The sequence below is a fragment of the Limanda limanda genome, chromosome 17 (assembly GCF_963576545.1).
Source record: "Limanda limanda chromosome 17, fLimLim1.1, whole genome shotgun sequence".
Taxonomy (NCBI): domain Eukaryota; kingdom Metazoa; phylum Chordata; class Actinopteri; order Pleuronectiformes; family Pleuronectidae; genus Limanda; species Limanda limanda.
This window is the reverse complement of record NC_083652.1, coordinates 22,774,408-22,797,212: the sequence shown is the minus strand read 5'-3', so window position 1 is coordinate 22,797,212 and position 22,805 is coordinate 22,774,408. Positions and strand designations below refer to the sequence as shown.

The 22,805-nt window shown below is 42.4% G+C and overlaps 1 protein-coding gene across 2 annotated transcripts; it reads right to left on the bottom strand.

The window, feature by feature from the left end:
• Positions 1-1,237: 1,237 nt before the first annotated feature.
• Positions 1,238-22,232, bottom strand: trip10a (thyroid hormone receptor interactor 10a). Of its 2 annotated transcripts, XM_061090842.1 has the most exons (15): positions 22,142-22,232; positions 15,212-15,327; positions 14,515-14,571; positions 12,714-12,861; positions 11,575-11,637; positions 10,802-10,906; positions 10,551-10,679; positions 9,943-10,089; positions 9,656-9,844; positions 5,575-5,739; positions 4,563-4,672; positions 4,176-4,308; positions 3,222-3,307; positions 2,984-3,117; positions 1,238-2,781 (listed from the first exon to the last, which is right to left on the bottom strand). In XM_061090842.1, the coding sequence occupies exons 1-15, from the start codon at positions 22,163-22,165 to the stop codon at positions 2,630-2,632; spliced, it is 1,758 nt and encodes a 585-aa protein (XP_060946825.1). In that variant the 5' UTR covers positions 22,166-22,232; the 3' UTR covers positions 1,238-2,629. The 2 variants fall into 2 exon arrangements, with proteins under 2 accessions (XP_060946825.1, XP_060946826.1); XM_061090843.1 differs by lacking the exon at positions 5,575-5,739.
• Positions 22,233-22,805: the final 573 nt, after the last annotated feature.

The following is a 22,805-nucleotide window of genomic DNA, read 5'->3' as shown; positions in this document are numbered from 1 at the left end:
CAGTCGCACCTCCCAACATGTTGCTCCTCTCCCTACAACAGAAGGTTGGTCAGGAGTGTAACATGTGTAATGCATGAGCACTAGCAGGTACTAGAGCAGATGTTTTATTCTCTGCTTTGTGCCATTGAGTGTAGATGTCCCCCTTAATGCCCCCCCCTTCATCTGTAGACAGGTGCAGGATGTTGGCTGGATCCAGTTGCCTTATTGAAAAGCTGACCTTTAACGCATCTCCAGACTTGAGGCTTTGCATACCAATGTGGATCCAATTCCTCAGGAACCTGCATGGCGGTCAGAGGATCTGCCTGTCAACGCCACTGCTGGATTCTCCATCAGCTGAATGGAGCCTCATCATTCGCCCCCTGTGGTTTCTGAGTTCCACAATCACGGCAGAATAATTCACTCTAGATGTTGTTTTGTCTTTTTTACCACGTTCACGGTCGTTGTCTTCACATTTGTGAACAAGGTGAATACGCAAGTGGGACGCATGCCAATTTGGGGATTATTAATTAGTCATCAACAGAGGTGTTTTAAAGCCAGTGCAATTTAATCAGGTATGCAAAGGCATGGCCTATATTGAAAACATAATTATGCTGAGGGGGAAGTAGATGGGAGATCTGTGTCACGTCCCAAAGAAATGATGCAACAGTGCCACCTACTGTGCATGAACTGCACACACTGTGATCAGTGGATGGCAACAAGTACGCAATGAGTTCTGGGTCCTATTTTTATCGAACAAAAAATATAAATGAATAAATATAAAGTAAAAATAGAGATTATGTTAGGTCAGTTAACATAAAACATGAATAATAACTTTTGCCATTACATTAACACTGTATTGCTACAGTATCAGTTGGTTGTGACTAATACAAATTCAAAATAACAGAAATCCACCAAATGTAATTGATACGATTAAGAAAATACCGATTTTTAACATGGAATTCATCCTTTACAAAAACAGAATATACAGAAAACCGCAAATCCTGCATCCAGCCACTGCCTCATTAACTTTATAGTAAATTAGGTCACATTTAAATTCAACTTCTCCAGATTCCAGCTTCGGTTAAAAGGGATGAATGTTCACAAACACTAAATCAACCATTCCAGGAAAAGGAGGAAATTATTTCAACAATAAATAACTAGACACTCCTCAAATTCACTGAATCAGTCACCAGTTTGCCGAACCAACAGACACTGGGTTTTCTCCAGAAACGACGTAACCATTTGTAACTTTGAAATGTGCTTTGCATTTATTAAATCTTGAAAAAAAGCAAAATATTTAATATGCAAAAAAAGGTATATACACAATGCTTTTAACCAGAAAGGCACCAGAGACACGCGAGCAGTTATTGCTTCTTGCTGGCTCAATAACAATGAAAAAACAGGATGTGGATCAGCTTGAAAATGTGAGAAGTAAATAATAATAATAATAATAAAACAATACTAGCAACACAATAAGAGCTTTTTAGTTTTCTCTCTCACAATGTAACTATCTTTAATTGAAAGCTTAAAAAGCTAATAAGACAATAGTGGTGTTGTGATAACTAAAATATATATTATTTATTACATATATACAATATTCTTAATGTAGCACATTCTACGTGTGCATTTTTACTCCCTTTTGTGGCTACAATCTGTCCACTAAGTGTGCAAAGGGGGAAAACAAAGTGAGAACATCCTTAATACAAAGTACAACTTCTGTCAAACTTAAAAATATTATTTATGAAACATACACATTTGTAATAAATTATTTTTAGTACAATTTTTCAGGATGTAACTTTTAGAAAACAGCTAGTGTATATCCTTGTTACTGCTTGACACTGAACTTACATGATGATATGGCTGTGATTGTCAGAACGTGGAGTGTTTAGTCGGTTGTGATTCACCATGAGGAGGGAGCCGTGCTCACATGTGGTCGCACAAACTGTCGGAGAGCGACAACAGGTGAAGCACTTTCCCCCCCGGAGCCTCGCTCATCCCCTGGGGACGCTCGAGATCTCCCACCGTCGGCAAAGTGACGGAGCCATGCAGCTTCACAAGTGCTATTTAAAGTAGAAAGTGTCACGCCTGAGACAGAAAACTGCAATCGTGTTCTCCGCTCGGCCGTGGAGTGTCAGGGGTCAGAGGGGGTCAGAGGGGGTCAGTTTTTATCTGAAATAAAGTAAACAGGTGAGGGTAACGTCCTCCTATGCATTACTGATATTAACACTCAGTGTACAGATGGCAGCAGCTCTTGTCCTCCTCCTCTTCCTCCTCTTCTTCCTCTCAAATTCAGAAAGCTAGCGTCTTCTTCGGCTCTGGAGCGACCAGGATGGTGCCTCAGATCCATGCAACACTTATAAACCAAAACCAAAATGAAAAACATTGTGACATGCAATCAAAATTTAAATATCCTTGTGGTTCGGGTGGTTTAGGCAGAACAATGTAATGACGGCCGTGAGGAACATCCTCTCAGCGCCATGCCTCTGCTCACATGGGGCCCCTCCCTCAAGAAATCAAAGCCAATGTTTGGATTCCTCCCTGGACTCATGAGAGGTCCTGTCCAGCGATCGGCCCCACGGGGAAAAACTGCATACAGTTCTACAAAGTGTTAATCTCTACTTCTGTTGTTCCCCACGCGTACGTGTGTGTGTCATTTGTTCAGGGCGAGCGTGACGTAGGACGTGGGGATGTAGCCTTCGTCCCCGTTGTTCCTGCGGACGCGGGTCCAGCCGTCGCCCTTGTCCTCCTCCACCACAGCCAGCACCTCCCCCTCCGACATCGAGATGGTCCCTTCGCTCGCACCTGAAAAGGAGAAGAGAGACTGGATGGAAGGAAGGAAAGAAAACTCTGTGGCCTTTTAAAGATACAACGCAAACATTAATAATGGGGAACTTAACTTAACCAAGCTTGGGAAGAAATGTGATTTTTCAAAAGAGCATTGTTGTATTTCTTCAACACAAAGAAGTCTGCAGTATGTCTTTGACGTGTATGTCGGTTCACGTACCAGGGAAGTTGTACATGGCCGTGCAATTCCCAATAGCAGCAGTTAGTTCGTCATCTTCAAAGTCATCGTCGAACTCTGCGTAGATGGCGTGGGAGGGATCCGGAGTGCTTTCATCTGAGTGAGCTCCATCGGGGCTGGGGAGAGGAAAAACACAAAAAATAAAATCACACAGTTTCTCCTGCAACAGAACAAACCACAACTCACGGAGTCAGACATGACGCCTTGTTAGCAGTGTTACCTTTGTACATCATGAGCTCCGTTATTGTTGAAGTGAGGTTTGTAGCGCAACGTTTCCCCTCGACCTCCTGCTTCAGCCAGCCAGGTCTTCAAGAGAGAGATTAAGTATTATTGTTAGATAATTCATTTGCTCATGAAATACAGAGTCCTGTTCAAAGTCTGACGCAGAGTAGTTCACACCCCAACACCTCCTGTCATCATCTAGGTCAACCCTAGCTGTGGGCAAACACTTCAGCCATGTTTAGTCTATATTTCTTTACATTTGGGGAAACTGGCACCGTTAAACAGACGCCAGATTAGCTCTTATGCGGTTGGAGTTTGCAGTTTATACAGATTTCCAGACACACATCACTGAATCCCTTTGATACGGAAAGATCATTAAAAATAACAAGATTCTCAGACAAGTTCTGGTTTAGCAAAAAAGTGTGTTTTCTATGACTTCTAAGCAGATTGGAGGACGTTCATTAGTGATGGACATTGGAATTAATGACATCCTCAGAGAGGGAGAATTACAGTGAATCCAAAAATATGATGGTCATGTTGGTGTGTGTCCAATTTTACTGACTTATGACCCAGAGGACGACACATATTACGATTCCGTGTTCTCGTAAGGTCGGTCTTTTAATTGCCTCCTCTATTTTTATAAAAATGGCATTCACCTTTCCTTTTCACATTGTGTATTATCTTTACAGGCCCTCTGTCTGACCCTTCCTTGAAAAAATAGATCTGAAGAAAAATGAATAAATATTGTATGAAAAATGTAGTAAGTTGTAATTAAGAGCAGAGGGCATGATAAATGTTGGAAGGGGGAAAAAGCAAGGACCTTATGACATCATAATAACTAACGGACACTTCATTAACATTAAAGTTAGAATAGCTGCCGAGAGCCGTATGACCTCATTGTGGTAAATGATTACCTCATAATAAGACTAAAAAGGGCAGAGTTCATGATTACCTCATACTTATTGACCTCTCCCCTCAGTCGCTCTATATTCTGGGATGTCTGGCTGATTTGGGATGCCAGACTAGCGGGGTCTCCCATCTGAGGATTTTTCTCATAAACATCTTTCATCTTCCCCAGAGCCTCGCTAGAGAGAGAGAGGAGAGAGAGAGGAGAGTGAGAGGAGGAAAGAGGGAGGAAGGAGGAGGAGGAGTGACTTTCAGTAGAAATTGGTTCCCGGCAGAGCTGAGGGCTGGGAACACGATTCAAACACTCACACAGGCACCGCAGAAGTTAAACACGCTGATGTGCACAGCATGAATTATTTTACCCCCGCCTCTGCCAGAGAGAGCTTCCAACAGACTGTGATACGCACACAGGAGGAGACAGAAACACACACACCTCTGATCCACTTCCTTTTGCAATTCCTTGCAAACTTCCTCCAGCTTCTGTTGCAACCTCTTCCTGCGCTGCTCTGGAGGAAGATGTGAGAAGTCCTCCGTCACTGTCGGCTGCAAGAGGTCACAGGAAGGGTGGGTTAACACGCCACTTACTCCACAGCAGCAGTTTCAGAACGACAGTTACCATGAGAACAGAAACAAACACCAAGCCTGCGGTTTGAGTTCAGCTCAATTTGTTCCACTGACTAAACAGAAGTTTCGAATGCCTTAGTTACACATTTTGGGCTTCAGATGAATGGAAAAGTACAAAAGTGAGCTGAACTGAAAGCCACCACCACCCATCCACAAACAAATACAATAGAGTACACTTTTTATAAATTTGTCCCATTTTCCTTTTGGCTACATGATCAAGAAATAAAGCTGTGATGATAAACGAGCATGCAGAAACAGCTATTTTAAAAATCAGGGTTATTGCTCCATTTCCTCCCCTGCTACCAAGTAGTTGTCCCTCGCTCTACCACCAGGTGGCCACCTCTTCAATACAACGGAGCCACGTAACACTGCTGGATGCTGCATGTTGAGTCATCTGAGCACAGACAGTCGTGCAGGGAAAGTTATTACAACGAGTTGAGGTGTTGTAATGGAAAGGTGGCCACGTTTATGTGCCACACGGCTGAGACCCCCACCCACACCAGCTTTGTTGTCAATATTACCATGATCCTCTCTGGATTAACCCTCTGAGGAAAAACAGAAACAGGATGTGTATAGAAAAATATCTGGAAGTATCCTTAAAAGTGTTTTTTCGTTTTTCCACATCCCAACAAAGTGTCCCTTACATGTTTAGATATAACACACAAATATGGAAAATAGTGGAAATGAGTAGTAAGAGCTATGCCACATGTGTAAGTGTGTGAATCCTGGGTCAGTGTGGCAGGAACACATGGTGGGGGTCTGCCAGCCCTGGTGGGTGGAGGTCTCCTGGCAACCCACACCTTCTCCCCCTGGTGACTCACCGATCTCCGGAGCGTCCGGAAGGAAGAGATTCTGGGTTTGACTGTCTTATTGATCTCCTTCAAACAGTACGACAGGGGGTCCCGGCCAAACTTGGGGGAGGGGGGTCCGTTAGCAGGCGAGGGGGCGGGGGGTGTGGAGAAAGGTGGGAGCGTGGAGGGAGAGAGCTGGAGAGAGAGGGGAGGGGAGCGCCGCCAGAGTACCAGCACCCGAGCATGAGATATGCAGGCGGAGGGTGGTGTTCAGGATAAGGGGGAGACATGGGGGGGAGGGGATGGAAGGATGGAAAGAAAAGAGAGAGAGAGAGAGAGGGAGAGGGAAGACGGGGAAGACAAAAAGGTGACAAGGGGAAAGAAAAAGACACAGTCAACACCTTGAAGCACACCACGAAGCCAGGAGGACAACACTGGAGCAAACCCAGCACACGAGCCCAGAGAGCACGAGAAGCACGAACACACAATCGTCTCTTTGGCTCTCGATGACACACACGTGAAAAAAACTAACACAAGAGGAAAGCCACCGACCGCAGCTCTGGTACCTGCAGCTCCACCTCGCCTCAGGGAGAAGGAGGGAGCCACAGGCAGGAAGCTGGGTTGTGGGTGAGCTAGATGCTGTTTTACTCGACAGCCACAGTGAAGAGCTGTGGTGAAACGACAATGTTGTTGAATAGGACATCACTACTTATTGTTTGTTTGTTTGTTTGTTTGTTTGTTTGTCAGCAGGATTACGCTATGGCTGCCGCGATTCGTCGCCTGAGTCCAGAACACGTGGACATGCTGACATTCTTACATTACAACACACATGTCTAACTGACGTTTGAGTCGGATTTTGAGCTGGACACCATTGTTTCTTATACTCTAAACATGTTGCACTTTGTTTAATATGCAGACCTAACTTTTTTATTTTGATAAGGGGTTAAATAGAAACTTTGATATCTTTTTGAGTTGCACTGCTGACTCAACTTTTAAGCCCTCTTTTTCTATTTATTTTTATCACGTTGGAGTTGCTAGTTTAAACCTACAGTTTTTGCACTTAAATATTTGAGCCTTTGTTTACATTTTGTTTTGTGTTGCATTATACGATGACATACAGTTTGTTGTCAATATAAAATTAACTGAAATTAAATGGTCAATTTGATTTTTTTGGAGGAAAATTAATCGTTTAGATTAATCGACTAATCGATAAAATAGTCGTCCGATTAATCGATAGAAAAATAGTCGTTAGTGGCAGCCCTAGATTACGCCAATAAAACATTTGACCGGTTCCAGGAAATTTGGTGCAGATCTGGATAATTTCTTGAGGCAAAATGAGGAAAAAAATTTAAATTGAGCATGTTTAGGGGGCATATATTTGGAGTGTGTACAATTCCAAATGAATTCCAGATCAAATACATTTAAATGTGGTTTCATCAGGGGACTGTTGGGCCTTGTTTGTTCATTAGTGAGCAGAATTATGCAAGAACATCCATGAAATTTTCATTTCAATGATTTCATTTCATGATCCAAAGAAGCTCTACTGAGAAACAATCAAAGTTAAGTTTTACCCAAACTGTTTACCGAAAACATTAACACTTCAGGAGCTGCTTCTTGGTTAAATTATGACAAACGAGTCAGAATGCACACACACTGTTTTGGGGTTTGGATACAGTGATGGTGTCCTATGCATTCCCGGAGAAAACAATTCGTAAAAAAAAATTTAAATAAGGAAAATGTCTCAAACTGTGAAAATCAGACCCATGTAATAAAAACCTGACAAAGTAAAAACCAAAACATAGTGTTCACAGTTAAATCTGTGATATCTCCCAGTCGGACCTATGCAGATGAAATACCAGTCCATATATCAGTGCACGCGGCTTAATTAACACAGTGGAATAGTGCTTATAGATTTTTTGTAGCAAAGTAAATACCCTGAGTGAACTCTTACAATGAGGTCAACTTGAAAACATGCCCGGAGTGAACTCCAGTAAAGAAAACCTGTCTCAGCTTTATGTCCATGTGGAGAGGTTGGGGTGGGCTCTATTAGGTAAATTACATAGGAAGCTGATACCTTCCAGTCGGGTCTATACCGTGAACGTCTATAACTGCTCTACAAAAAGGCTCCTTGTGTAAATACAGAGAGTCTTAAGTGCAACACTATTATTACGTGAACCTCTACAGGCTAGGTGCTAGTTTCCCTGAGAGTTATGGGGCTCTAAATACAGGAGGGCAGCTGAGAATGGAAATGTTTAGGGGGGCCGGGCAGAAAGCCTCCTTCTCATACAGCTACAGGCCTAATTGGGAGAGCATGACTGATGACACAGAGCAGTGTGCCACACACATACACAGAACAGGAAGAGTGCACGGCAAAGCACAGCCAGTACGACATGCAGAGAGGAGAGGCGCTGAACAAGCAAACACTGAAAGAAGGGATCGTTTAGTGCTGGGACTGGAGGAGGGGGGGGAACCATTAGCTGGTTAGTGGTCAGCCACTCGTATCACCACTTTAATTCGGGACCTCAGCAAGAAAGCTCAAAGATTTACAATGTATGGAAGCTCACGAGACTGAAGTCGATACTCGAGAGCAAACAGAAAAATTGTCAGCAGTAGATTTGACAGCATGAATGTGTGTGATCCAGTTTCTCTGAGCTGGTGTCGTCCTGCTGAGGGTCCAGAGATTTTTATTGTGATGACAGACATAATGCTAGGTTCTGGCCTGTATAATGGGAGCAGTGTGTTTGCGTATCCCTGTAGAGGAAAATTCAATGTTGTTTGGGCTCTGTGCTGATGAAAGCACAAGCAGAATGCTGACTGTCGACCTATTGGAAACCACGTTGCAGAGAGAGAGGGAGCGTGTGGAGGAGAGGTTGTATTCACTCACAGCCAGGGACAGAGTCATGCAAAGGACCTTTTCTAGAGGTGTCGGTCGGCGCACGTGTGAGTTCATGTGTCACATAATGAAAGAGGTGCATGCATTATGATACTGAATTGAGATGAGAGGGTTGTGCGTAGGGTTGCAAAATTCCAGGAATATTCAAAGTTGGAAACTTTCCATGGGAATTAACGGGAATATACGGGAATTAACGAGAATTAACGGGAATAAACTGGAAATGTTGTGGGTAATTTATACTAACTGTATTTACCTTGTCATATACAGACATAAATATAAACATTTTGTTGTGTCATAGGCTGATTTGAGCCCTGAGGAAACTTTGGACACTTGACTATATGCTTCTGCATCGTTGTGTCATTCTTAACATAGGTCTTTGCACAGTATTTGCAAATGTACACAGCCTTTCCTTCTACATTGGATGAGGTGAAATGTCTCCACACATGAGAGAGTGCACGTGGCATTGTTCTGTAGAATAAGATGAGAAGAAAGTTTGTAAAAAAACACTAATGCAATGCCAGAGATATAAATAGTTAGCCAAACAATTGGAATAGTCTGTAAACATATTTTACAATTGATGGATAAATGAATGGAAATAGTCTAGATGAACAGAAGAACAATCCTCAATCAGCATGCTAATATATTTTCCCAGTAATATCATGGAAACGTACCTGACTAGTCCTGCACTCTACAGCAGGCCTCAATAGCCCTGCTGTAGAGTGAAGCATGCTGGGAGTTATCTGTGCATGTGATGGAAGAATGCACAGTGGAGGGTTGAAACTCAACGTTCCATACATCTTTAAAATAGAGTTTTGAATGATGTTTTTATTGTTCAGCTTTTAATTTGCGTATTTTTTCTTTTTTTTTTTCAAAATTCCCAAAATTCCCGAGCTTAACTTCCCATGGAAAGTTTTGCAACCCTAGTTGTGCGTGTGCTTGTGTGTGTGCGTGTGTGTGTGTAGCCACAACCACAGGTCCATCATGAGTGCTCTCTGTGGAGGGGATTTCCTGACTCTGCCTTCTGGCTCTTTGGCTCAAACAGTAACTTTGCCATGCGAGAAGTCACCCACTAATCTGCCTGGCTGCCGCCCAGCAGACTTTCAGATCTGCCGTTGCTGATCATCGGTGCAAACTCATTCGTTGCAAAAGTTCCACAAAGCAAAGTGCGAGGCCATGTCATTAGGATAAACTGTGCTCTGCTAGCGTGAAACATCCTACCTTGCTCTTTTTGCTGAAAAGCCAAATCTTTTTGCTCTTGTTCTTTCCCAGGAGGTCCAAGGGGCCTTTGGGCGTTCCCAGGCTGCTGTCGGACGAGGCCCGGTTGATGCCCTGACTGTAGTCCTCAAACTCCACATCTCCAGGACGCTCAAAGCCCGACTTGTTCTGCTCTATTACAACCATGGAGTCCTGCAGTTGATGTAATTATCAATGAGTCATTCTCAATGTGCAGCATAAAGCCATGCAACACATTCAAATCCATTTAGCATTTTTGGAAACCAACTCACATTCTTCTCATTAATGTTAGTGCCGGCTTTAGTAATGCCTTCCAGGCACTTGCCAATGATAGGCATCACATGCTTCTCTGTGTCCGAGAACAAAATGTAACCTTGGGCCATCTTCCGTACTCGCCTCTCATCCAGATCCTGCAGATTCTACAGAAAACACAACAACAGTTGCTCAGACACTGTCAATATTAGGTTTCAGATAATACAGAGCCCATAAATCAACGAGTATCTCAATGTCAGGGTCACAACATGTTACTTCTGTGGCACAGGATCTGCTTTGGGATGAAATACAATATATAGAAGCTGAACAAGTCTAGTAATTTATGACTTTGTTATACTGTATAAGTGCTAATGCCAATATAGGCAAAATGAACAAATTTAACTGAAGAGTTAATCTTGGATTTTAAAATCAGTGAGTTCAGCTTTTATTACTGGTACAAAGTGTGCAGTGATATACACATGTACAGTGTGCATTTAAATTTAGAAAAACTGATATATGCTCAAATTGCAAGATGCGTGTCCTTTATCATGTGGAGTCAAGAAATTCAGTTTTCAGGCTCAGTATTATTGCAGTCACATTGTCCTGTTGCAGTATTCTATTCACCTACGTTGAATATTAGTGGCATGTCATTAAAGTAGAACTGGCTCTGCTCCTTGTTGTACTTCTGGAGCTGAGCAGCGTAGTCGTTCTTACACTCCTCGGCTACATGTGCCCTCAGATGAGCCTGCTGCTTGGCCTAGAATCACACACACACACACACACACAGAGAAGACAGGTTAACCAGCAGAATCTGATTTGACTTTAAATTGTGTGAAATAGTCCTTATAATACAGATTTATCCCCCCCCCCCTTTGTTACTTTTTCAACATCTGCTTTCGTGGCGTTGATGTCTTGATCGGTCTTCTCTGCGTACTGTGCTGAACGCTCGGCTTCTCTCCACTCCCTCTCAAAGCGCTTTTTACTCTGGTGTGCGGAGAGAAAATGAAAAAGAAGAGACCACGGTCATTTCATCAGAGTAAGAGAGACATTGCCTCAGTGAAAAATGAAAAGGTTTGACTTTTTGGAGCAGAAGAATCTTTTGTTACGGTCTTTCAATCATCGGTAGAAAGAAATCTTGGATTGATGATATTAGTCTAAAATAAGGAAACTGCTTAACAGCCATTAAACAAATTAAGCTATCTGAAAGATCGCACTGAACCTGCAGACGTTCTTTTACAGAGAATAATTTTGTTTTTTCTGAAACAAACAACACAGAGGAAATGTTATATTTCACCCCTGTCCCTTTGATTGTTGGTTTTGTTTGTTTGCAAGACAGATTCCACAAAAACAACTTCACAGATTTTCCTCGAAACTTGGTGGAAGGAGTCAGTTTAGGTCAAGGAAGAACCTATTATATATTTGTTGCGGATCCAGGAGATATTTTTCACATTGAGGGAACTGATTTCTACGAGTGTGTGAATTTTGGTGCAGCTTGATTCAATTCAAGGAGAGTGCTGGGCCTTGGCAGAGGTATGCAATCTACTAAGTGCCATTCATAGTATTAGTCTTGTCTTTTGCACTATAAAATGCTGTTATAAAGCTTATTGGATGACTTTCCATGAAAAAAGTATTTCAGAAAATGTTTGACTTACACTGTCGAGTTGCTTGTAGGTGCTCTCCATACTCTGCTGGGCCTTCTTAGCCTCCATCAGATACTGCAGACATTCATAAAAATAGCCAGGGTGTGAGGAGGGTCAGATGACAGCGAGAGAGAGAGAGAGAGAGAGAGAGAGAGAGAGAGAGAGAGAGAGAGAGAGAGAGAGAGAGAGAGAGAGAGAGAGAGAGAGAGAGAGAGAGAGAGAGAGAGAGAGAGAGAGAGAGAGAGAGAGAGAGAGAGAGAGAGAGAGAGAGAGAGAGAGAGAGAGAGAGAGAGAGAGAGAGAGAGAGAGAGAGAGAGAGAGAGAGAGAGAGAGAGAGAGAGAGAGAGAGAGAGAGAGAGAGAGAGAGAGAGAGAGAGAGAGAGAGAGAGAGAGAGAGAGAGAGAGAGAGAGAGAGAGAGAGAGAGAGATCCACATGTACGGCCAGACACAGAATAAACAATGGCCTCCAAAACTCACTCAACATGTCAGAGAAGAAAACAAATACCAGTGTGTCTGTTCGAGACGTCACGTCTGCAGCACGAGCTTTTTACACGGCTGCAACGCTTTGCAGTCCAGCGAGACAAAGCCGAAGCATTCCTCTAACACAAGTTACACAGTTCCGCCCGAACCATGCTTTCCTCAGGAGACACTTCCTTCCTGCCACAACAGTGAGATCCCTGCATCTCCACCCCTCGTCTGCCATTTCTCTCCTCTCGCCCTTTACACTCCACTTCAGCAGCGTGGTCTGTACACTCGAGATTAAATTCCCGTCAGGCATGTTCTCAGGCTGCTGTTGAATGTGATGCTGCAGACACATACCAGTGTACAAGTGCATACACTCGAATCAAATCTAGGTGTTTCTGTTTAGCTCTTCCACGGCAGATGAAAGAGTTTGAAATGGGATCAGGCTCAAATCAAGAAGTAAAAAAAAGAAACTGGTAAAACTCTATTAAAAGTACAGAAAATACGGCCCTGAAAGGTTGTGGGTACATTTTGACATGTTATTCCAAGGGATCACAATATCTAGTTTTCAAATGCACCATTTAAGTGATAGAAACACTCTTATTTGGAGTATACAGACTAAAGAGATGGACCTTTACCTGCTAATACGGGTGCACTCCCATGTTCTCTCTACATCTCTCTAAACTCACCGTCTTCCGCTCCTGCTTCAGCTCTTGGAGGTACTTGGTGAGATCGATGCAAATGTTCATCATCATGTTTTCAGCAATCAGCTCCCTCTGCCCGGCGTAGTCATTCATCTCGTTCAGGATGTCCGAAAAAGACTGGTAGCTGGATAATCTGCCATTGAGGAGGAGGAGGTGGTGGAGGAGAGAGGAAAGGGTGGAGAAATAATGACACAGTGATGAGGGGCACTGATATGATGATAAATACACAGAGAAAGTCAACATTGGGCCAAGTCATAAGAGGCTCATCCCTCCCTCATTCCTGTTTCCTTCTAGGGGCATTCAAATGGCTGCAACAGCAGTGCCACACAACAGCATGGATACCACACATGACACAATGCTCCCTCACAGTTTGAAGCTTGAGTTGAGTTCTGTTTTTACTTGTTAGTTCCCTCGTTGAGTATTTAACAAACTGGCTGGAATAAACCTGGTAATGCTTTGCAGCTTTAACCAAATCACAATGCAGCATTGCAATACATAAAATCATACAGATACAGGTCAGGCTTTAGATAATGTTCACATCAAACATCATAACGGGAATGAAATGTAATCTCGAGTTGAAGGAAATATGTTCACAATCTCCCCATCTCTTCCTGAGTGATGGTGAACTGTGGCCAAGAGAAGTGTTCAAAGTTGATCTTTGACTCTTTGGATATAGAAAGTCACAACGTTATCATTGAATACCATCACACAATTGTGTTAAATTGTGTCATGATGAGCATGTGAATATTAGAGTATCTGCCAAAAAACACGCTTTGTAAGCATCACAGTTACTTTTGACCTTTCACCCAAATCAAATCAGTTAATTCTGATTTTCCGGTGATATTCAGAAGAATGGGACAGTCTGATGAACAACCGGAAACACAGCAGCTGTGTGTCCACGGTTCAGACGGGTGCTGGTGTATTAGTGAGGGGATTTCTTGAAATCCCCTTGATACCAATCATGATTTGAATGCTACATCCTCTCGGAGTATTGTTGATGACAACATGCATCCTTTTATGGCCACAATTGACTGTCTTCTAATGGCAACTTCCAGTATGATGATACACGTGTTTCAAAGCTAAATGTCTCAAACCAGTTGAAAGAACACAAAGACGAGTTTAGTGAAGTTCAACACTGTCAGCAGATCATTAGAATGTGGTAGAATGAGCATTGGGAATTTGCAGCATAAATGTGCAGCTGACAGATCTGCAGAAATCATGTGACGCAATCATCTCAACCCGGAGCAGAATCTCAGAGGAATGTTTCCAACATCATTCAAAAACCTGAAAAAACAATCCCTTTTAGCAAGGGAAACCAGTTGTGAATGCAACAGTGATGTATAAATCACCCTCTACATGGTGAAACTGGCAACAACAAGGTTTGTGTCAACTTGGTGAAAGCAAGTCTTTATTCACCCTCTTATTTCCGTTTTTGTGTTTTCTCCAAACTCCTGAGGGGAAAATTGGTTTCCGGCTGTTAAATGCTCCAATATGTTCATCAACTAGAGCTTTCTCTTTTAAAACAGCTGCTGGATTTAGCTGAAAACGACCAGGACAGCTACACCGTGCTATTGAGCTAAATGATCAAATTGACGGGAGATGCAGATTTGGGTGGTTATTCTGTGCGAGTTAATCACTTCTATTAGACAATTTCATGTCATATAATTTGTCATTTGTTTTTATACTTTTACATACAGTAAAAACTTTGAATAAACACAATTTAAAAAGGGGAAAAATAACCTCACACGTGTGTTTCTTAGTTTTCTTAAGGAGAATAGCAGCTCACCTGCACTCTGGTTCATCTTTGCTGCTTCTCTTTAGGTTGAATTTCTTTGAGAGGTTCCTGCAAACAGAGAAAGTGCCTCACACAATTAGTCAACAAATACAAAGGAACAAATTCTCACTGGGAAGTGGTTGAAAACAAGGATCAAATAAAAAATATTCTTAGGAACCCCCTGGTGTCTTTTTATACAATAGAGGTTTTTTTTAAACAAAAGGCCATTTATATGGAATTATAATAGCTGTTCTTCCTCCTTTCACTCTCCCTCTGACCACATCCTGTCTATCATGCGCCAGTCTGGTCCCACTTCCTCTCCTCTCCAGCAAAGCTCAGCACAACAACAGATGTGGGCCTGCACTCTGGAAGACAACTGCATGGGAGAGGGAGCTCCACGGATGGAGAGAAAGAGAGAGAGAGAGAGAGAGAAGGAGAGAGAGAGCACACACTGCAGCTGGAGAATGAGGCCAGTGTTCCAGAGACAAGTTAGATTCTGTCCCAAAGTAGTCATAAGACCCCACAAACATTTTATAAACAGCCTTCTAACATACACCCATGCAAACACAAATCTCACCCACACACGGACACACACACACACAGACACACACACACACACACAGTATGAGCTGCTTTGAGCGACACACTTGCACACAGGCATTTGAGGCAAAGAAAAGCACAGTTGAACCACATCAACAGCGGCTCCTACCTCAGTTGTTTGGCGTAGTTCTGCTCGATCTCCGTCCTCTCCTTCACAAACTTCACGTACTTCTCCACCAGCTCCAGGCCGGACTGCGTGTGCTTCTCGATGATGTCATATTGGTCCTGCATGGTGGGAAGGGGAGCACGAGAGACCAATAAGGCAAAAAGATATTATAAAAAGGCATTTGAGAACTTCTGTGGGGGGGGGGGAAATATCTGGGACGTTCCACTGGTTGAGTTGGAGGTCAGCGAGAAGAATCATGAATGGAGGGGGATAAACTAAACACATCAAGGTTTGTTGGATTCCACGGATGCTCTCCACATGTGCACAGAGTCTTGGCAACGGTCTGCAAACTTCCGCTTCGCTGTAAATCATGGGGCACTCGTGTTGTCAGGGAGAGAGAGAGGGAGAGAGAGAGGGAGAGAGGGAGAGAGGGAGAGAGGGAGAGAGGGAGAGAGGGAGAGAGGGAGAGAGAGAGAGAGAGAGAGAGAGAGAGAGAGAGAGAGAGAGAGAGCACAGGCAAGGGACGCTGGGTCACGACTCTCAGGAGGGCCCAAAAAATGATCTTCATGATAATTGTCCCGATAAATTATTATTTCTTCTTTATAAGCAGAGGATGACAAACACTAGATTAACAGCAAAACATTTTACAATTCAATTATACGTAATACATCCTCATGTATATGTGCATAAGCAATATATCAATATTTGGCTTTTGTCATATTGCTTTAAATTGTGATCGTTCTTGATTTTGTTTTATTGCACAGCCCTGAGCTGATCTGACATTCTCTTCTGTGTCATGTGTTCACTTACATCAGATGAGTTCTTTATAATGCAAATCTATGACCTATTTCCTTTGTCTGTTCACGTACAACTGAATCTGCTGACATTTGCTTTTTTACATTTTTCCAGTACGAAGGAGGTACATCGTGTTTCTCTCGTTTGCTGGTGCACTCTACAAGCCGAGGCAGGTCCACTAATAGAGGGAGATGATATCTAAGCCAATCTTTCTCTCACTCTACACCAGGAACTATTTCCCTCATGTTTTCTTTGCTGCTGACTTTAAGTATTTGGGGGGGTGCAATTTGAAAAGAGGGATTCCTAACAAGTTGGGCCACGTTCTGCTGTACCCCTCCTCCCCTCCAGGTAAAAACAAAAGAGACAAAACTCAAATGAATGAGGCAGCGTTTAGACTGATTACAGGACACAGTTAAAAAAAAAGGTTCTAATAGAGGCCTGCGATCCATCACCGTGGTAACACCTAACCAATAGGCAGCACCGGGGGTTTAATTCACTGCCATTAATTACAGAGCTGAAGTAACGATAGTCGCTACAGACGACTTACAACTATGGATTTTCCCGTTTTCCAAAGATGCCTGCGTTAAAAAACAGATTATCGTCCTCGTGACAGATTATTTATGTTGTGAATGATTAAGAGCAGCAACTGGCTGAATCCAATTCAATATCACCACATTCAATTGAACAGAAAAGTAAGTCTGCAGTTATCTATGCTGAACATAACACACGTTGGATTCATTACAGGGGAAACTAGAGGGGCACATAGTTGAGCACATACCTCCACCAAGGCCTAACAGTACCCTTGTATACAATGAAGCTGCAACAAATTTTCCCACACTCTTGGATTGTCTTGGATCAGTTCTGCGAAAATACCAGATTTCTTTTCTTCTTTTCATCAAAAATCGACAAATTACTTCCTGTGGTGTTACTGTGAAAATTTAGATAAATCTTGCCATGTTCAAGAAAACAACCCTGGATCCGAACCCTCATCCAGATCCTTACAAACATGTGATTGTTTCTTCTGTGACACATACCGCATCCTTCCATAGAGTTCGATAGTAATCCGTCTGGTTGGTTTTTGTGTAATCTTGCTTAAAAACAACACAAACCAACCAACAAACAAGCAGACAAGAAACTATTTCAGCAACCTATGAACACATAATAACTCAGCACTGAAGCACTGAAGCCAACAGGAGACCAAATCCAAATGACCTGGTAAGGAGAGGACTAACTACGTGGGTCTGAATCAAAGTTTTAAAGGCCACTGTAAGAGGGCGAGTTATGAAATATGAGGAATATGACAGAGGAACCTTTTGAAATACTGTTCATGTTTAAACTGAACAACTGGGGAGTTAAGGTGTGAAATGTGGAAGTGCAGTGTCATCACATTAACTCCCGTGATGACCATTAAGGAAACAAGGAGGAGGGCTGACATATCTGAATTTCTTCGGAGTATTAAATGTTGATTTTCAATAACATCACTACGAGGAGTTTATGCATCATATTACGGAAAGACGTTGATAGCAGAAATGAAGTCAAATTTAGTTTTGGCAGCTCTTGATTCAGAAAGTTTGCATACACATGTCTATCGTTTGCATATTCAGTTTCTGAGCGGCCTGTCAGTATCGTGCCAGGTCAACGTCTGTGGACACCGATTAATGGGACAGTCAGAAATGAGCAGATAAGATGTGTTGGGTGTAGTCTCTGTGTGGAGTGGGCAGTGGGTCCACATAACATTATTCTGTCTCCCACTCAGAGTAGTGGTGGGGGAAAAAATCGATTCTGTTCAGTATCGCGATATTTTGCGCCCGCGATACTATCGATACTGAAGCACAAAGTATTGCAATTTTTTTTTTTTAATACTTTATTTACAATTATATATGTAACAGCCCTTGGCTGGCAAAGCATGACGAGGAGAGTTTCAGAGTTTAAAAGATAGTGTGTATGTGGAAAGGATGTTCTCCACTGCAGGAGATATAGTAACGTTCCAGAGGAGCACTTTAACATCTGAGCATGTTGACCAACTCCTTTTTCTGAACAAAAATGCCAATATTCCCAAATGAATTTAACATTTTGGGTCATGACCTTGCAGCCAACTGGACTGGACTCTAGTAGTACACATTTGTTTATTTTTCTCAATTTGATTGAAGCTCTAGGTTACTCTTATTTATATGATTATTCTCAGGTTTATGTTACTCTATTATGTCTGCTTTATGTTACTGTATTGTATTTAAATAATTGTAAGTTATGTGCTGGGAGCTCAGTGTTCATTAGAGAGGTCTCCTATTCAGAAGATAATTACAAAGGTCCTGTGTCCTGAATGTTCAAGGACAAAGTTTTTGCTCTTCAGTTAATGTGTAGAAGACAATGTTGTTCACAGAATTAAATGTGACATTTGAAGTGAGTTGAGCAGTCTTATTTTCCTCATTTTTTGTAATGCCTTTGAATAATATGGGGGACATGAATCGCAATATATCGCAGAATTGAATCGCAATACTTGCAGTATCGCAATATATCGCAGAATCGCAATACTATTGAATCGTCACATTTTTGCCAATTCCCACCCCTAACTCTGAGTGACCCCACCAGTAAGTGACTACCAACAATCCAGGATTTACACAACCATACAAAACACAGCTGCACAGTGCAAACTTGCAGAACGCTAGATTATTCAATACTGTAGAATCAACCCTCTATGTATATTGACTATTGTACATAAAATGCATCACATATTTTTCAGGTTGGGTGCTGAGTTGCAGGAGAACAACAGCCCATTGGGTGAACTCTGAGCTTATACAGAGGTCAAATCTGATTATCTATACATATTAACTGTATAACATCTTGATTCAAATCTAAAGTGCTGCAATTAGAAAAAAAAACCATGTTGTTTAAACTGTCATCAAGTACATAAAAATAGATTTTACAAGCCAACGTCAGCGTGTCGGCAAACACCAGTGGCTCTCAGACATGTCAGCTGCACTTCATCACCAGTCAAAATAACCGTCATAGGACCCATGAGAGACAGAGTGAGTACTGAGCTGATTTTCATAAATCATTAACGGCTGGATATGAAACTGATCCCGACTCTTGTGGTTGGTCGTGCCTTTGTTTGAGCAGGAAATTTCACTGATACTTGTGGCTTGTATCCTGGTTATTTCATTATAAATGCAGCCTATTCCCCTTGTCCTAACAGAGTTTAGACCGCTTACGCTTTTTTGTTTTTTAAAAACTGACACATTACTGGAGCTGTATTTATGACCAATAGATTATAGAACTTATCGTAAAGTCATCATTTACATTTTATGGCACAGATTTAGCCAAAGGGGTGCAATAAAAGACAGATAGGCCTCATCCTGCTTCGAAACTGGGATTTCAAAGATGTTATCCTCCAGTCCTTCTCGAAATACAGGAGAGAAAACTGGCATCTGTGGAGTGCCACATAACTTTAAGAGTTAGTCACCGAGAAACTCACCGTCCTGCAGGGCTTAGGCGGATGTTTGAGCCCTGACTCGTCCCGTCTTGTAGAAAAACCACGGGCCCGGCCCTGGACAAAATCTGTCACAATAGTTCTCAGGAGTGGCCTGGTAGCGCTCACTCTATGCTACAGCTAGTGCCACTGATCTTCCACTCTGCAAACCAAGCCTTAAAATAGCCTATGGATTAACAACAATCAGGGGACAGATGCCATAGAGCTGACTTGGCTCACGGGAAGACTCTTTGGCCAAACATAAACACAACCAATTATGCCTGGGGGGGTTTGTCTAACCAGACAGGTGAGGCTTCGGTACAGAAACTAAGAGCCGGATAATTCGGGTTTCACACTGACCGAAGGCAGAATCTCTTGTAGGGGTGGGAATTGGCAAAAATGTGACGATTCAATAGTATTGCGATATTTGGGCCACGATTCAATAGTATTGCGATTCTGCGATATATGGCGATACTGCAAGTATTGCGATTCGATTCTGCGATTTATTGCGATTCATGTCCCCCATATTATTCAAAGGCATTACAAAAAAATTAGGAAAATAAGACTGCTCAACTCACTTCAAATGTCACATTTAATTCTGTGAACAACATTGTCTTCTACACATTAACTGAAGTGCAAAAACTTTGTCCTTGAACATTCAGGACACAGGACCTTTGTAATTATTTTCTGAATAGGAGACCTCTCACATGAACACTGAGCTCCCAGCACATAACTTACAATAATTTAAATACAATACAGTAACATAAAGCAGACATAATAGAGTAACATAAACCTGAGAATAATCATATAAATAAGAGTAACCTAGAGCTTCAATCAAATTGAGAAAAATAAACAAATGTGTACTACTAGAGTCCAGTCCAGTTGGCTGCAAGGTCATGACCCAAAATGTTAAATTCATTTGGGAATATTGGCATTTTTGTTCAGAAAAAGGAGTTGGTCAACATGCTCAGATGTTAAAGTGCTCCTCTGGGCCGTTATTATATCTCCTGCAGTGGAGAACATCCTTTCCGCATACACACTTTTTATTTTTTTTAAATATTGCAATACTTTGTGCTACAGTATCGATATAATCGCGGGCGCAAAATATCGCGATACTGAACAGAATCGATTTTTTCCCCCACCACTAATCTCTTGTGGGAAGAGTTTCCTCTGAAACAAGTGAAACGAACACAGCGAGGAACACGAGAGCCTTCTGTTCAGATAGCGAACTTCTGATTAATAGTGGGGGTGCGGAGGTTTCTCTGTCTCAATCAAAGTAGGGCAAAACTAATCAGGCTGTTGCACCAGCGTGAACGATGGAAAAGGCACATGGGGAAGAGGCCTAGGGGGAACGTCTGTAATGAGGTCACAACCTCCCTGTCCGCATCCTCACAGTGCTCCATTTTACATATTCAGGTGCCCTGCAAATGTGCATGTTTGCAAAACGTGTGGCTTTATCTTCCCAGTACAGTGCACTGGTGCGTGAACTGTGGCAGTCACCAGGGCAGGGTGGTGCACGGAGAGATTTTTAAACAGGATTAGTTTAGATTCTGCACGGTGCTTTCCACATTGCATCCAAGTTTACTTCTTCAGCTGTAGAACCTTATTTTGTTTTCAACAGCCCCCAGTCACAGAAGCTGATATCTAGTTACTGTGAATGTCAGCTAAGCCGTAAAAAAATATAACACATCTGTTTACATCCAACACATGACTCCTTTGCAGCTCATTGGAAAAGGAAGATGAATGAAATCTGTGCACGGCTTTTATATAAGCGATCATGTCACCGAGGAGGACACACAATGTGTTTCATCCAGGAGGCGTCTGGTGTCCTCCCTATGGAAGGTGTGCCACAGTGTACACAATCAATCATCTCACTACAACACAACTCAGCACAATTACACTTGTTTGTGTGTAAATTTGTGTATAGGCTGTAGAATATATAATACTCTGACACTGACACAATCCTACTATGAATCAAAAGTCTAAAATGTACTTTTATTGTTGCGCAATCCCAGATTTTACCTGATTCTACTTTTATTATTCTAATAGGAGGTCCTGCTTACGTTGCTGTTACCTGTCATTCTTCTATGACTGTTTTTATTTGTTTATCTATTCGACTTGTGGGTTTTTTTTGTTATGAAGCACCTTGTAACGTTGTTTTGAGAAGTGCCATAGAAAAAAAATACATTATTAATATTATAATTCTAAGTCTGACGGGAAATCTTGGCTGAATTATAAATATAAATATTCAAGTTACGTTTGATTTAGTTCCTGTTTGTTCCCAGTGGGTTAGAGACGCAAATAGCCTGCACACTACATAACTTTACATCTGTTCAGTTGAAGTCAGTGAAGAGTCACACAGTAAAGAAGAATCTAAAATACAGATCAACTCATATTCGCGTTCAGGGAATGCAACACGTTCATATGAGAGGAAACAACAACTGTAAAGAAAACAACTCTTTGTTTCGCTCCAAAGTAAAATCGTCCGAAAATGGAACCGCGTCCGTGAACGCACCGTTTTGCAAAAACACACAAGAGCGGCTACGGAGCGAAAAATACCCCTCCAACATTTAATCCACACATCAAACACACACTTCAAAGCGTCACACACACTTCCACGAACTGTGTCACTCTATCATCGAAGGGGGGGGGGGGGGGGATGAGGGACTCACCCAAAGCTCCGTGCCCCAGTCCATGTTCAGCCTGTTGGCCGAGCTGAGAGTCCGAGGATACAAAGAAGTTCTCCACAAGTTTATCCCTGGAGCTCAGAGGAAGAGGAGGAGGGGGAGGAAGAGGAGGAGGAGGAGGAGGAGGAAGAGGAGGAGGAGGGCCTGGCACCAAGAATCCCGACGTGATTAATCAGTCGTAACCTCAGCACATCCCGCTCCGGCTTCATTCAACGACTCATGTGCAGCAGCAGCATAATGAGCTAATTAATTCTGGCTGACGGTCGCTGCTCGCGTTGCGTTCAAGTGCTTCTCTCTCTCTCTCTCCGGCGGCGGAGGAGGATAAACTCCCACAGCCGCGTCACTCCCAAATCCTAAACCTTAAAGGGCCAGTGCGCAGAATCCACAGGAGAGAGAAGGCCCAGGGACCAGAGAACTCACGATGCGTTCTGTCCTAACCCAGAGAGTTAGGTGTTGTTTTGGGTTAGAACTAGGGTTGCAAAATTCCGTGGAATATTCAAAGTTGGAAACTTCCCATGGGAATTAACGGGAATTAACGGGAATATACGGTAATTAACGGGTATACGATTTTAGATTAGATTGGATTAGATTCAACTTTATTGTCATTGCACAGTACAAGTACATATGCAACGAAATGCAGTTTAGCGTC

What these genes read in the sequence shown, in the direction of transcription:
- trip10a (XM_061090842.1), bottom strand. Translation starts at nt 22,165, where the DNA reads ATGGACTGGGGCACGGAGCTTTGG. An exon ending in AACTACGCCAAACAACTGAG is followed by an intron (nt 14,572 to 15,211) that starts GTAGGAGCCGCT and finishes CTCTGTTTGCAG; the next exon opens with GAACCTCTCAAAGAAATTCA. An exon ending in CTAACATTAATGAGAAGAAT is followed by an intron (nt 9,845 to 9,942) that starts GTGAGTTGGTTT and finishes CATCAACTGCAG; the next exon opens with GACTCCATGGTTGTAATAGA.